This window comes from Rhamphochromis longiceps, linkage group LG10, assembly GCF_057381845.1.
Source record: "Rhamphochromis longiceps isolate RC_006_pf linkage group LG10, R_longiceps_female_GT1.1, whole genome shotgun sequence".
In the NCBI taxonomy this organism is placed as follows: Eukaryota; Metazoa; Chordata; class Actinopteri; order Cichliformes; family Cichlidae; genus Rhamphochromis; species Rhamphochromis longiceps.
Window position 1 is genome coordinate 1356708 of NC_140566.1, and position 15640 is coordinate 1372347.

Below are 15640 nucleotides of genomic sequence, written 5' to 3' on the forward strand. Positions count from 1 at the left end.
TGGACCATTCGATCTTTATACAACTGTTGCAAGAGCTTGGTCTGCATATCCGGCAATAAGTTTGACTTTTTTCCGGTAGGTGATGGACTCTGCCAGGGCTGCCCTTTGTCACCGATTCTGTTCATAATTTTTATGGACCGAATTTGTAGGCATAGTGGAGGAAGGCTTTCATTTGAGTGGCCTCAGAATCTCATCTCTGCTTTTCGCAGATGATGTGGTTCTGGTGACTTCATCAGGTGATAGTCTACAGTTCGCACTGGAACGGTTCACAGCCATTCAGCCAAGTGTGAAGCAGTGGGAATGAGAATCAGCACCTAAATCTGAGGCTATGGTCCTGAGCCGGAAAAGGGCGGAGTGCATCTCTGGGTCTTGTTCACGACTGACCAGAGAAGGGAGCGGGAGATCAACAGCCAGATTGGTGCTTCGTCTGCAGTGATGCGGACGCTGTACTGGTCCGTCATGGTAAAGAGAGAGCTGAGTGTAAAAAGCAAAGCTCTCAATTTACCAGTCGCTCTACGTCCCTACCCTGAGCTATGGTCATGAGCTGTGGGTAGTGACTGGAAGAAGGACATAACACATACAAGTGGCAGAAATGAGCTTCCTTCGAAGGGTGGCTGGCCTCTCTTTTAAGCCGGGCAAACACTGTGCGATTTTTTTCAGTCATGTTATTCAGCTCCTGCTCAAACTGTACGACTGAATCACAGGGGTTAGAAGTTCGTAGGTCATAATGCAGGGTCTCACACTATACGGCCCGATGCTCTTATGCCACCTGAGTGCTCACACTGTGCATCTATAATATGAAGTGGTAATATGAAGCTTATAACACAAAATCTGTCTCTCACTCTCCCTCCCTCTCTCTCTGTCTTTCACTCACACAGACACACACCACCACATCAACTTTGCTAAATCGCTAATGAAAAACATTGACCAGGCAGCTGTGATTGAGCAGCAATGTCCATCCAGCTCTTTTCACGGTTGTTGCGGTCGTGATAATTTTGTGAGGCCACATCGAAAAGGCTCGGATGAGCTTGCCATAGTTCTACAAGTTGTGCCTCCATCGCTTGTGTCCAGATCACACGCTGCACTGCCATGCTGCTCCATCTTTTTCACTTCCATTTCTGTGTTTGTCCATGTGCAGGGTGGGTTTTGTTGACACCCTCATGAGGGGCGACAGGATTTCAAACAGGTTTGATTTTCTTGCAACGATACGATTGCTGATTGGGAGCTGGTCGTGAGGTGTTAATCGCTTCTCGTTACCCCATGTATATTACACGATGATGCACAACTCACGATTAAGGCGAAACTCAGGCCGATACTTAAAACGACTGAATAATCATTTCTAAATGGGCCAAAAATTGCACAGTGTATGCCCACCTTAAGAGACAGTTCAGCCATCTGAAGTGGCTCAAAGTAGAGCCGCTGCTCCTCCACATCAAAAGGAGCCTGTTCAGGTGTTTTGGGCACCTGACAAGGATGCTTCATTTACAGATATAAATGGGCATTACCTGCATAGCAATAAAAATGTATGCCATGTCTTCAAATTATACTGCCAAAGGGAAGCATGTATAGTAGTGGTGCAACGGATCATGGTTGATCCGTAATCTGAACCGATCCCACTCCACGGTTCCTAAGATTCGAAAAAGAAGAAAAAAAAATATGTGTATGGTGGCGTGGTGGGTCTGTCAAGCAATAGTTATGGTCAGCGCTAGCGAAGTGGAGTGGAGTGAGTGGAGGAGCAGAGGAGTTTGCAGTATTTAAGCAGCCCTTTGCTGCCCAATCTGACCGGGCTAAAGCTATTACAAAAGCTATTGGGGTGTTTAGCTGCAGACGGGAGGCCGTATTCCTTTGTGCAAAACAAGGGGTTTAAACTATGATGAACGTGCTCGAGCCACGCTATGATATCTCGTTGCGTGTCCACTTTAGTGGCAAGATCATTCCAAGCATGTATGATCAGAAAAAGATTTAAGTTATGGCTGAAATGTCCCAGGCATATTCTGTTGCCCTAACTACTACAAATGGGTGGACCTCCGGGACAACGGAAAGCTACGTGACCGTGACAGCTCATATCACAGCAGAGTGCGATATAATGAGCGATATGTATTATTGTAGGGTCTACCTTACAATATAAAGCGCCTTGAGGCGACTGTTGTTGTGATTTGGTGCTTTATAAATAAAATTGAATTGAATTGAATTGAGTGGTAGATACAAAGCCCTATACTGCCCCATATTGAACCATATTTTTTTTAATACTTGCGTGGAATGAATCTTGAGTTGAATGTTTTAACAGGCAAAAAATACTTCAATAAGTAAATGTTCAATTTTTGTCTTTTTTCTTTTTTTGCTGATCTGAAAATTGATCGGATCCGTGACTTAAAACTGTGATCCGATTCAATTCAATTCAATTTTATTTATATAGCGCCAAATCACAACAAAAGTCGCCTCAAGGTGCTTCATAGATACAGAGAAAAACCCAACAATCATATGACCCCCTATGAGCAAGCACTTTGGCAACAGTGGGAAGGAAAAACTCCCTTTTAACAGGAAGAAACCTCCGGCAGAACCAGGCTCAGGGAGGGGCGGGGCCATCTGCTGTGATTGGTTGGGGTGAGAGAAGGAAGACAGGATAAAGACATGCTGTGGAAGAGAGACAGAGGTTAATAACAGATATGATTCAATGCAGAGAGGTCTGTTAACACATAGTGAGTGAGAAAGGTGACTGGAAAGGAAAAACTCAATGCATCATGGGAGTCCCCCGGCAGCCTACGTCTATTGCAGCATAACTAAGGGAGGATTCAGGGTCACCTGGTCCAGCCCTAACTATATGCTTTAGCAAAAGTTTGAAGCCTAATCTTGAAAGTAGAGATAGTGTCTGTCTCCCGAATCCAAACTGGAAGCTGGTTCCACAGAAGAGGGGCCTGAAAACTGAAGGCTCTGCCTCCCATCCTATCCTAACCGTTGCACCACTAATGTATAGTGTAAAGAACCACCAAGGTTCTATGAAATTCTATGAAAGTTCAACTGATCCAGTTGAAAATATCCATATTAGCTGAGCCCTGCATTTGCCACAGATCAATTACCCAGCTTAAAATGTAAAATGGATTTTGGATGTTATGGATGTTAAATCTGAAAAGCCTATGTGACCTCCTTCTAGAGGTACCACATTCACAAGATCTTCAGAAAATTTTATCTCTGACGTTGAGGTTGAGGCCACTGAGATTCAAACCTGTTAGAGATTTTTAATAGAAACACATATGGTATTTTAAAAGTCCAGGGTGACATCTTTCTCAAGTTATCGTGGTAACAACGGCTTTAGAAACATGACCTTGAGGTCAAAGTCCTTATGAGCCTGTGTGCAAGTTCCTCACCAACAATCGAATTTGAACACTACCAACAGCTATCTACTATCTTAGAAAACAAAATGCACAATGACATTCAGAAACCAAACACTCAAGCAAGAACAGAGCAGAAAATGGAAAAAACAACAGGACATAGGGTTGTTCACATGCTGGCTACACGGGACAGCAAACACACCCAGAGCCCAGGATACCAGCCGACACAACCGAGAGGGGGCAGGGGTGGCACCCATCCCCGTCACCCCTGCCATCTCCTGGCAGAGCAGAAGGTGCCCACCCCACCCCAGAGGGGTGAACACAGGACTCAGACACAAATTCCTTCAGGAGGACCCCGGACATGCACCGTGCTGGCCAACGCAGCACACGGGGGAGCGAAAGGAATGGGGAACGAGAAAAGGGGAAGTCCCCATGCATCCATGACCTACATCGATCCATTCCAGCTAAGGCAGAAGGGGGAGGCACAGTGCCTCAGGCAGCGATCTTTTAGTCTCAGTAAGGACTCAGTTTCAGGACCACCCTGCTCACCTGCCAACTCTGTCCAGCTCAACAGCCTTACCTGCAGTCTATTTCCATTTTGACTTATAATCTGCCTCTAAGTAAATAAAATCGTAAATATATGTTTGTGTCCTGTTCTTGGTTCCCTTTGCCTGGCTGTGGCAGTCAATGAGTTAGTAATGGAAGGCCATGAGTAAGTAACTTGTGACTGTAAGTTAGAAGAGTGTTGCCAAAAATATTGGTTATTGCATTTCCAAACGTTTCTACACCATGGCCATCAGTTATTGATATTGTGGCTATGTATTAATAACTTGTGGCCACAAGAGCTATGTATTACAACAATACATGTTTTTTCCACTAATGTCAGCAGAGGACTCCTTACCCTCTGCTTACATTAGCTACCTTACTCAAACACATCTTTATTTTCCTCCATCTTCGGTCTAACTTTGATAATGAATAAGGTCATGACCCTGAAAAATCAATGTCCTAAAGAAAGAGAGAACAGCAGAAAGGAGGAAGGCTTGAGAAAAACAATATCACGACAAGGTTCCCAAGGGAGTAAACAACAAATGCATTAGAAGAAATAAGGTAATTATATAATAACATGGCATGCTATTCACATAGTTAGATGGGATACAAGTGGTACAGTGCAGAAAGGTAGTGAGGGTGGTGGTTGAAAGTACCTGGTGATATCCAAGTCAGGAAACAGACTTAAGATATAGTTAGGGAGTGGGGCAGAGTGGAAGATGCTTTTGTCACACTCCACTGAGGAATAGTGTCGGGGGGAGGGCACTTTGTCACTTAGTTTGTTCACAGTGCTGTAAACTGGCTCAGGAGGCCTATATTGAAGCGAGAGACAAGAGCAGAGAGATTAGTGTCCAGAGGCAGAGGTGGAATAGAGGTGGAGCAGATGGAGTACAATAGACTGGCATAAATACATACGTGAAAGATGGGAAGAAAACACATAACGCACCTTGAGATGTGGCTAAAAGGGGAAAAAATACTGTACACACTGAGAAGTCTTACTGGTCAACACACCCGATCTAGGGGTGTCATGCGTTGCACACTTACTAATTCATAGTAACACAAATTTTTACTTAATTACAAACTTAAATGGTCAACAGTTCACTTCCACAAATCCACTTGATTTCTTATTGAGTAATAGTGTCACTTTGATCCATGTCCTCCACAGAATTATATATTTACACATTTATACTTTGTTAGGTATGTCTGTTCAGTTGCCTATTGTGATCACATGGCAGCAAATCAGTACATATAAGCATGCAGCTGTGGTCAAGATGGTCATTTTAAATTGATTTTAATTACTTTGAATGTAGCATGGTTGATAGCGCCAGACAATTTGAATTAAGGAACCGGCTGGTCAAACCCCCACAAGGCTGCCCGCTGGGATTGAAATGATGGGACGAGGCGTGAGTTTCTCAAAATGGGCTCATTGAGTCAGCACGGAGAAGATCTTGGAGAACGCACGGCTGCCGTGAACACTCAGAACAAGACCTCTGAGTGAAAAACTGGATTACATCTGGAGAGGCCAGCTCGAATAACACCTTTGAGCTCAAATTCGATCACATCTTGGGGAAGTGCACTGCGGTCGTGAGTTCTCAGAACCTGCTCTTTGAGCAAAAAGAACGACAACATCACGGAACGTAAGTTTGGATAACATCATGGAGAAGCTCGCGGCTCTCCAACGGGAGATTGAGAGACCAGTGTTGGACTGTTAGAACTGCTTTGAAATTCATATAAGTTGTTCGCACTAAAGTAAAAACTATCATCACTTCATGCGGAGACCCTCTCGGAGCTGAACAAAACACCCTGATAACGACTGCGTTTAGTCTGTTCCTTCCCATTCCATGCAAGGCCACCTGGGTTGGCTGGAAGACTGTTTACTTAGCCTGGCAGGGCGAAGGACACTGTCTCAGCTGAACTCTGGACACGCACACACACACACACACACACTGATATGCACACACTCATCCCCCCTCCCTTTCCAAACGCCTTCGATGCTTGTCCCCTCCCGGGGAAGATGGCGGTCGACTGGACCAGCTCAGACATGCTGCAGGACCGGATGCGCTGTCTACACCGGCTCTCTCTTACCCTTTACCCGCCCCTGTTGCTTGTCTTGTGTTTCTATGGTGTATTGATAGTCATGTGCTTTTTGTGCTGAGGTGTTTTTTCTGTTATCAAACTGTTCTCCCACTAGGAGCTCAGTCTGAGTGGAGTTTTTTTTCTCCTCCTCTTACCTCATGTTATGTATTTTCGTTGTTTTTTTCCTATCAGCCGACCTTTCTGACGTGTCTCCCCAATGTGATGTTTGTGTAAAGTTGGTCTTTTTAATTTAACAAGTAATCAGAAATAATGTGTTACTGCCCATCTCTGCTAGTATATCTATATATGATTTCTGCTAATGGTTAATCGTATATAACTTGAATCAAATATAATTAAGTATAAATCAAATTAATATAGTGAAGGAGAACATGTAACACATTTAATGGAATAACTGTAATGCTTGAATTTTGACCAGATTTTTGTGTTTGTTGAGATTCAAAGAGGAAGTGCAGTAGAGTCTAAGGAGCTTGGAAAGAAAAGCGTCTGGACTTCTTTAAGTTTCCTGAAGACGTTTCTTCTCTCATGTGAGAAGCTTCTTCAGTTCCAAGGTCAAATGGTGGAGAGTCCCAGATTTAAGTCCAAGGGGACACACGAGCAAAATGGAGTCTATTAGGTAGAAATGATACAAACCACTGCAGTAAAGTACCTGTAATACCTACAGCGTGCTCTAATCACTCTAATAGGATATGATGGTCGACAGTATCGAACGCTGCACTGTCCACAAATTATATCAGGTTCCATTGAAACCAGCAACCATTCAGTCCTAAGGACAGTACATGTTACCCCAAGATAACGAATGATATTCTGATGTCAGCTCTGTTTCAGCTCTTCACTAGAATTTCATTAAAGGACGAAACACATCAACGGCATTGTTGAGAAAGGCAGGATTGAAAGAGACTGAATTCTGAACTCATCGCATGTGACTCATTACTCCTCTGTTTATGTAAGCCTGTGTTTGCCTTTGCCCTCTGTCGTGTTGTACCTCCTCATGTGTGCAAGTCTCTCTGCATTTCTAGTTTCCTGTTGTTTGAGTTTTCAGGTCCCAGTGTTTTGTTTCTAGTTTCCATTTTTTCCAGTTTAGTTTGTTTTTTGTGAGTTTATATTTTGCACTATTTTCCCAGAAATAAAGCTGCTACCTTTAGTTTTACCTTCCATCTATGAGTCAAGCATTTGGGTCCAATCCTGCCACACAGCTCCACATGGCAATTATACATGATTCTCCATGAGAAAAATGGTATGTTGCAATTGTTAAACACAGAATTGATTTTGCTGATAATCATGATAATTGCTTAGTACTGATCAGAATATTATCAGGTATAACTTTAATCAATGTACTAAATGGCCTGTTTGTGATTACTTGTCAACAACGGTGATTGGTTCTCATTGGCTCTGCTTTGAGATTCACCACCATCTCTAAGCAGCATACCCAACACATTACATTCATGCAAATGAATTGCATTCATGCGGTCAAATGTTGGAGCTATTTCCCCTATTTGTTGTGATCAGTGTTGGAAAAGAAAGTAATGTATTACACAAAACAAGCTTCTTCAAAGCAATACAGTACATTACTTAATTATTCCCAGGAGAAAGTAATTTGTTATACTACTAATTATGTTATTTTTGTGTTTCAACCCATTGCGTCATAGTTACAATTTAAAAATATAAACTTTTATGCTACAGTCCCACACACCAACACAAATAGTATGAATACAACAGCACAAAGCAAAGATGAAAACCAGCAAAAAGAGACTTTAACCTCCTAGGACCTGGCGTCCACATTTGTGGACATCACATTCTGGGATGTCTAGACCAAAATACCTCATTTTGCTCTACAACGGCCTGATATCCACTTTTTTTTTTTTTTTTTGCCTGTCCCATTTGGTTCTTTAGCCGTCAGAATTGTTGTCTGAAGACCAACAAGGATACCCAATGGATTTATTTTGCCAAATGGATCATCGTGGCATTGCCGTATTGGTCCATTTGATCGACCTTTGTTTTTATTATTTATTTTATTTTATTTTCAGATGTTACAGACGGGACAGACATGAGTGAGGGATAGGAAAGGGAGAAAGAACGATGAAGGAAAAGAAAAACAGAAGGGGAGAGGGACAGCGAGAAAGGGGGGGAGAAAAAAAAATCTCCTGGATCACCTGTTGAGAGAAGAAGAATAGAAAACAAGCAAAAAAACCCAAAGCAACATACTAAACACAACACCATCGCATTAATCTAGCTGAGTGTAAACAGCAGTAAATACTAAATATTCAATGTTGTTGTGCAGCACGCAGGACAGACAGCGCACAATGTGCTTTGAAGTTGCAGCCAAGAAAGGTGTAATTTAAGTCTACGAGCAGTGAACACCCGTGTGCACACCTGTGTGGATCAGCGTGCTTGTATTCAAAAGGTTTCCCCATGTAATGGTCTGCAAGAGGATGTAGAGAGCCATAGCCCCGTCCCCCAGGGCATGAAGCAGGCATGGAGGAGATCCAGGCCCCAGACATCCAGAGGCCCCAGAGTGCGAGAGCCCAAGGAGGACCACCGTAGGGGCATCCGTGCCACCCTCTTATGAAGAGCTGAGGAGAGCCCCAGATGAGGGGTCACCCAGTAGCCACCGAGCAGAAGCCAGAGGGGGCTGCACCGGCGTGCCCGCCGGCTCTGCCGGCAGCCAGCTGTGCCAGAGTGAACCGAGCCGCAGGCCCAGAGGCCGGAGGCCTGAGGGCCCCCCGCAACCCGGAGGAGGCCTAACTGAGCAACAGACGCCAGGCCCCGCCAGGTAGCCACCGGGAGTGAGCTGGTACATACCTGAGCGCCCAGCCCCGGACACCAAGAACCACCAATGCACCGAAAAGATTTTTAGAATATCAACAAATTAAATCCATAGTAAAAAAGAAATTTAACCTCAGTCAAGTTGAATTACAAACACCACCAAGTGCGGCACATTTCCTTACTCTTAAATCCCCCAAATTATTATCTAAAATATACAGAACACTTTCTAAATTAGATGAATCAATAGCCCTTCCTATTGCAAAATGGGAAGCAGATTTATCAGTCAGCTTAGACCAAAACTTCTGGTCTCAGATTTGCTTAAAAACCTTTAAATTGATTAAAAATCCCAGTCTGCAATTAATACAATACAAAATACTACATAGAGTGCACTATACAGGTCATCGGATGTTCAAGATGGGCTTTACATCTTCCAACAACTGCTCACACTGTCAAGGCAATACACCAGACAATTACATTCATGCTCTTTGGTTCTGTCCACCAGTGCAGAAGTTTTGGCGCGAGATATGTGAAGACTTATCAAAGTGTCTGAAATGTAAAATGACAGTGTGAGCAGTTGTTGGAAATTCCTCCCCTTTAGTGTGCTTGCTGGGAAAACTGGATGAGGTCACTACAGAAACGAATACAGTCCACGTGGTTTTTACTGCCCTATGCATCGCCAAGAAAACGGTCCTCATGAACTGGAAAAATAAAAATAATCTTAATTCTAGCCAATATAGAAACCTGGGTGGGCGGGTGGGTACACGGGGGCTCAGCCCTGGCGCAGGGGGCCTCTTGTGCATCGGCCTAACTGGGGGGCTCTTCAACTGGCGGGGAGGTTGTTCCATCCTTGCAGGAGTCCACTCTGCAGGTGGGGGAGAGACATAGGAGAGGTGGAGAATAAACTTAACCTGGGTGTCTGTTGTCTTGTGTAGTCTGGGAGACGATTGAATGTTGGGGTGGGTACAGTTTCCTCTGCGGTGGGGTAGGGTGGGCTGCCCCGGGTCCTGTGGGGCTTGGCAGTGCTACCGTAGGCCCCGGTCTGGATGGACCTGGGCTCCCTTGCCTTGGTGGGTACCAGAGGACGGGGGTGCCTACTGGGGTCAGCGGGGGAGCCGGCCCTAGGGAGGGGCATCCTCCCCTCCCTCCTTTTCCTCCCCATCCCCGGCTACCTCCCTCTTCCCGCTCCACCACACTCACCCACACAGGTAGGGCCTTGGGGTGTGGGTGTGTCACAAGGTTGCAGGGGAGACATCCCCCCCCACCCCCTCCTGTCCCCTTCTGGCCACCTGTGCGTCAATTTTGTCTCACAACTTAGACATCCACATTACTTACACTCTCATAACACACACATATATATAGGGCCTTGAGGGTGGGCACGTTAACGGCGTCCGGTGGACGGTCTGTGTACTCAAACCTACCTCTGGCGCCGGTGCCCACCTCTCAATTTTAAACCCATGTAGACATTGAGGGTTCTCGGGAGGGGCCGTGCTAACACCTGCTGCTCTCTGGCAGCAGCACCATGCTCTCCCTTGTTTTAAATGCACTTTAAACAACACGCAGCAACACTACACATGAGCGGGAGGAGGGAGGTATGGGGTCTTCACACCCCCCCGTTCTCTGCTAGCCATCGGGGCGGGGGGGCTGGGAGGAGATGTTGGCTGTCCGATTGGCCTCCCTGCTGCTGCGGAGCCTGGGACGGTCTGCTTGCCTCCACCCCGGGAGGAAGGGTAACATCTCTTGGGTCTGGGTTCTGTTTCCCCCTCTGGGGGCAAGGGTACCTGGACCCGGGGTATAGAGTATGTTTGGGGAGTGTGATTGTGTGTACATGACCATTTATGTCAATCCTTACATTGGGTGAGTGCTGAGTGTTTGTATATGTGTGCATGAGGGTGGGAATGCATGTTTGTGTCTGTGTGTGCCTGTTTGTCTGTGTCTATATGTCAGGTCGGGTCTTAGACTTCACCTCTCTGGGAACTCCCAGGCCCTCCAAGGCCTATCTCCCCTCACCACACTCCCTGCCAGTGACTGATGCCCTCAGGGGCCTGATATCCACTTACGAGGACATTATACTGCCACTGTTCTATCAAAATTTAAAACGAATGTCCTCATATGTGGCTCTCATTTTTCTCAGAAACAAAAATCAGGTAAAAAAATAAAATAAAATCTGGTAATTCTTTGTTTTTACATTCATCAGGTCCCAATCAGCCCAAATAGCAAAGAAAAATTAAAAATGCCATGAAAGAGTTCGGGTCTTCGGAGGTTAAAGTGCCACGGTGATTCTACCTGAGAAAGCATTAGCAGCATGATGCAGTTGTTTCTGTTCTGGACACAGTTTGCCCTGCATTGTGCTCATGTCCTTTTTAAAAAATAAAAGTAATGGGTGTATCCATGCTGCAGACCGCGCCACTATATTCTACCTCTTGCACAAGAATTGAAATAAGCTGGTTGTAGCGTGAGTGCAAGTGGAATCGATAGAAAATCAAAGTAACAATTCCAGAGGAATTAAACTACTGGGAACTACTTGACTTCCATCCCTATATCCAAGGGATGCTGGGGAAATCAGGTCACAATGAACCATATTCAGCACCTCCATTGCTGAGGCTTCTAGAAGGAGCTGTGGCTGCAAGGTGGTTAGTGCATGAATTTCTCCGAACCAGATGGGTGACACTGATTCTGATTCTGTGACTCTTTCTTTTGCCAATAAGCTAAAGAAAGAGTCATGTTCAGTCTTGTCTAGCCTGTGGAACTACAGATGTAGCTGAAGGGTACCACCACACCAAACAGAATGTATTCTGATTGGTAGCTGAAGAAAAAACTTGTGTGTTGGAAGAGTTCGATGAAGTCATGGAGAAAGACTTTCGGTCTTCCTTGAAGTGATTCTATCAAACTGTCAGATGGGATTCAGAATTTGTAAGCGGTGCTCTATTCACAAGGTGTATACTGGGAGTGGGGCACTGCTGACCTCAAATGAAGCCGTAATCGGACGATGGAAAGATATTTCCAGGAACTCCTCAATACCAGTGAAACTGAAGCAGAGTCTTGGCATGAGGAGGACGAATCGCCCATCAGGTCATGGTGAAGAGAGAGCTGAGCATAAATGTGAAGCTGACAATTTACAGTCAAACTACGTCCCTACTGTCACAGATGGTCAGAAGCGCTGGGTAGTGACAGAAAGAATAAGATCACAGACACAAGCGGTGGAAATGGGCTTTCTTCAATAGGTGGGTGATCTGTCTCTTAGAGATACGGTGAGGAGTTTAGCCATCTAAATGGAAACCTTAAGGGATCTCAATACCGCATAATCACATTTCAACTAGAGGTGGGAAATGAATTTTAATTGCGATTATTTAATTTGAAAAAAGTAATGTGTAAAAAAAAAAAGCATTTAATTGCACTTTGCATTTCATGCAAAGGGGAACTTTTGTCAGTGCACGATTTCCTGCTATACCGATTACACTGATGCACATATCAGAGCTATAAAGAATCAGAAGAAAGTGGTTTGCTAGGACTGATCGGAGGCAAATTTCACTTCAAAAGACTACTGGAAGACTAATGGATTGCTCTGGACTGTAGACCACTATAAGTGGTAGAAGATAGGGGATTAGAAAATGTGCTACAGTTAGCGTAAGGTGAACCAACTTTCCAACTGCCGTGCTAAAAGACTATTTCAAGTCAAATCCAACACCTTTATGACACTGAAAAGCAAAATTTGATGCATTACAAACAGCCCTGCTAATATGGAGGTGGAGCAGGGCATCTCCTAATTGGAAGGTTGGTAGGTTAATCCACGGCTGCTCCAGCCTCCAGACGGCATGCCTTTTTTTTTTTTTTGGTCTTTGGCTCTCGGAGGAGGTGGACGCATCTTTCATCCTCTCCTTCTCCTTATCTTCCCTGCTGCTGCTTCTATGTCCTTGTCTGGTCTTGTCTGACTCTAACCCTGAGAGACCTTCTCATTCTCGCTCTGGTTCTCTAAAACCTAAAGAAGAACTATGGATTTGATCAACTGGTCCCTTAATGCAATTGACACCCTCTTCTCAACGAGAAGCCTAAGATCAGGAGCCTGAGTGCCCTGGAGGGACGTTCCCTGCTGGATACACGATGGACGGGTGGCAGAAGTGGCGCGTCGTGTGCCTAGCGGGACTGTCTATTGAGGACATTGAAGACATCTACCTATTCGGCTAATGGGGCTCTTGCTGATTGGAGCTGGCTTGGCCCTGCATGGTGTATCGGAAATGGAAGAAAATGGTGACTGCCACCTTGATCGAAATGTGGGAAGAGCTGTGAGTACTCAGACTGTTCCTACTGAATATAATATGGGAAAGATCTTGGAGGAGCCCCGGAGACCATTGACAGACGATAAGAACAACTGTAAAATTGATGCAGTCTGTTCGCTCTAAAACAACATATCCATCAGCTACCTCCCCACCCTGACGGCGCCAGCTGGATGCTCTTGAAGGCTGACGCGACGAGAACAACAACAATTCGGGGCGAAAGGACACTTTCTCAGGCTGAACTCAGGACACACATACTGACACGCCCTCACCATCATCCCCGCCTTCCCCGAATCCAACGCCTCCTCACATGCTTACCTCCCATCTGATGTGGACAGCGGTCCAGCTGGAGGCGCAATCACAAGATTGCAGAGTCCCAGATGCAGCTGTGCACATTGGCATACTCCCCCATGTTGCTTGTCTTGTGTTTTTATGATGTTATGATGTGATGATACTTGTGCTTCTTATGTGATGGAGTTTTTGTCTTCTCCTCATGCTGACTGCCTTTAAGGATCAGTATGAGCAGAAATTCTTTTTTTCTCCTGATCTGACCTTTTGTTTTACACATTTAGTTGTTTTTCGTTTTGCTACCTAGCCTGACCTGTCTCCCCATTGTGAATTTGTGTTTTATATGTACGGTCGGAAAGGTTTGTTATATCAGTTGCAGGCAACTGCAACCGACAAATAAATGCATTTATCCAATCCAATCCTAAGTGTCTTTGAGCAAGTTAATTAACCCCAAGTCTGATGTATTCATTGTGAATGCGTGTCAATGTTAGAAAAGACTCTAACAGTCAGGTTTAGAGTGCAGTCAGATGGATGAATGTTGTATTAAGTTCTTTGAGTGCTCGAGCAGAGTTGGAAACAGCACATTTTCCATTTAAAGACCTGTATAAGGCTAAATATATGAACACCATATGCATTTTCTCCTAGCATTTATAAAGCACCAGCTTTATAAAGAAACGTCTCCAACAAACATAATTTATCTTTATGGATGATTTACAAGCCTAAAAGCTCAAGTGATCATGAGAATATCATACGACAAAGCATCAGTCTCTGTGAGCAAAGCAGAGCACTTAGTAGATGCATTGTTTTATAGTTCTTTGCTAAGCACATCACATTTGAGCCTTTAGAAATCTGTTTTACTGCTCGGACTCTTTACTATGTCAGCACCATAGTAACGCGGTTTGATTATACCGCAAACAATAAACACATTAAAGGAACACTTCTTAATCAGAATGTAGCATCAAGTTAGTTAAACTACTGGGATATTGGTCTGGGTGGTTAAGTAGCAGAGTTAATCAGTTTCTGTTGCTTTGGTGTTCATGACATTAACAACAGGTGCAAAAACTCAACACAGGAGTGGTTTGACAGACAGAGACACTGACACTGACTGTGTCCTCAGCTCTGTCAGGAGACAGTTACAGAGCCATCAGCAGGAAGCGTATCTGCCACATCCCAACAAAATGACTTCCAGCAGGCCACAGGTGTGAATGCCGTGGACTAACAGAACCAGACTTCATTAGGGAGGCACCAAGGTTCACCATGAACACATGTTCAGATGTGAAAGAGTCTGAACTAATGAGTAACATTTTGAGCTGGTCCAGTAAAACTTTGGCAAAGTGGAGTAGCACTCTGCATCATTTTTATCACTCCGAATTTTGGTGCGTCTTTGAACTCAGCCCTCTGTAGGCTAATCATTTTAATTTCATCAAACAATGTGACATCCTTTCATTCCTAACACCATGTCTGCACAGTTATAGTCCATGACTTTTTTTCCCCATTGAAATCGGATATGTTTCCAAAATGTTCCTTTAATTTTTAGACAGTGTACTCCCCCAGAGAACACTTTAAAACAAAGTTTTAATGGCTTTTCAAAATTGCACACAAAGACAGATCGGGACAAGAGACAGCAGGAGCAAGGTGGAAAGAGTTTGTACCTGTAACTTTAGTAAGCTGAAGCCAATCATTAAAGAATCTCATATTGTAATGAGGAGGTAATTAAAGACAAAAGAAAAAACCACCCAACCTGTTTACATCCTCTTCCCTCGGAAAGTGCGTAGAGAGGGGTGAATAACTCTCAGGGGAAGCCACGGGCAGGTCGGACTTGTAATGCAGAGAGCCGGTGTTGACGGGGGAAGAGACGTGATTTTTCATGGCAGGAGAAAAAGCTGCAGCACAACACAGCAAACAACAGAGTAACAGATGACTAAACAGAGAAGATGAGAAACTGACATCTGGAAGACAGATGTACTGTGTACTGTGTACATCACGAATCTTATGAACTAAACAGCAACATATTCGACTGAGTAAAGCTCGCTGCAGTCTGGTTCTCCATATTCTATTGATATATAACTACGGACTAATCTAGTTCATAGCAACTGCATAACAATCTATTCCATAAGACTTACACTGCATGTTATCAGGAGGCCCATAGGGATCTGATAGATACACACTGGTGGGTTTCCCCACCTTTAAAGTGACCACATCAGACGTGTTCTTCAAAATGCCCACAGCCTCTTCATGAGAAACGTCCTCCAGACTGTAGTGGTTCACCTGTGCAGACAGATATATGGGTTCAGAGGCGACCTTTTCTTCTTATTGCTCGTTTCTAAAGAGTCCAACAAGCTCCCT

At 44.5% G+C, this 15640-nt stretch overlaps 1 protein-coding gene across 2 annotated transcripts in view; it reads right to left on the bottom strand.

Annotated features, from left to right (window-relative positions):
• The window catches only part of LOC146660094 (disks large homolog 2-like), a 178369-nt gene that overhangs the window by 43933 nt on the left and 118796 nt on the right, over nucleotides 1-15640 (bottom strand). Inside the window, exons 13-15 of one of the 2 annotated variants that reach the window (XM_085419775.1) lie at nucleotides 15418-15562; nucleotides 15036-15177; nucleotides 4532-4687 (exon numbers count right to left, since the gene is read on the bottom strand). In XM_085419775.1, the coding sequence (XP_085275901.1) occupies nucleotides 4532-4687; nucleotides 15036-15177; nucleotides 15418-15562 (443 nt within the window). The remainder of the gene's footprint in view (nucleotides 1-4531; nucleotides 4688-15035; nucleotides 15178-15417; nucleotides 15563-15640) is intronic. The other variant, XM_085419776.1, reaches the window with a different exon arrangement.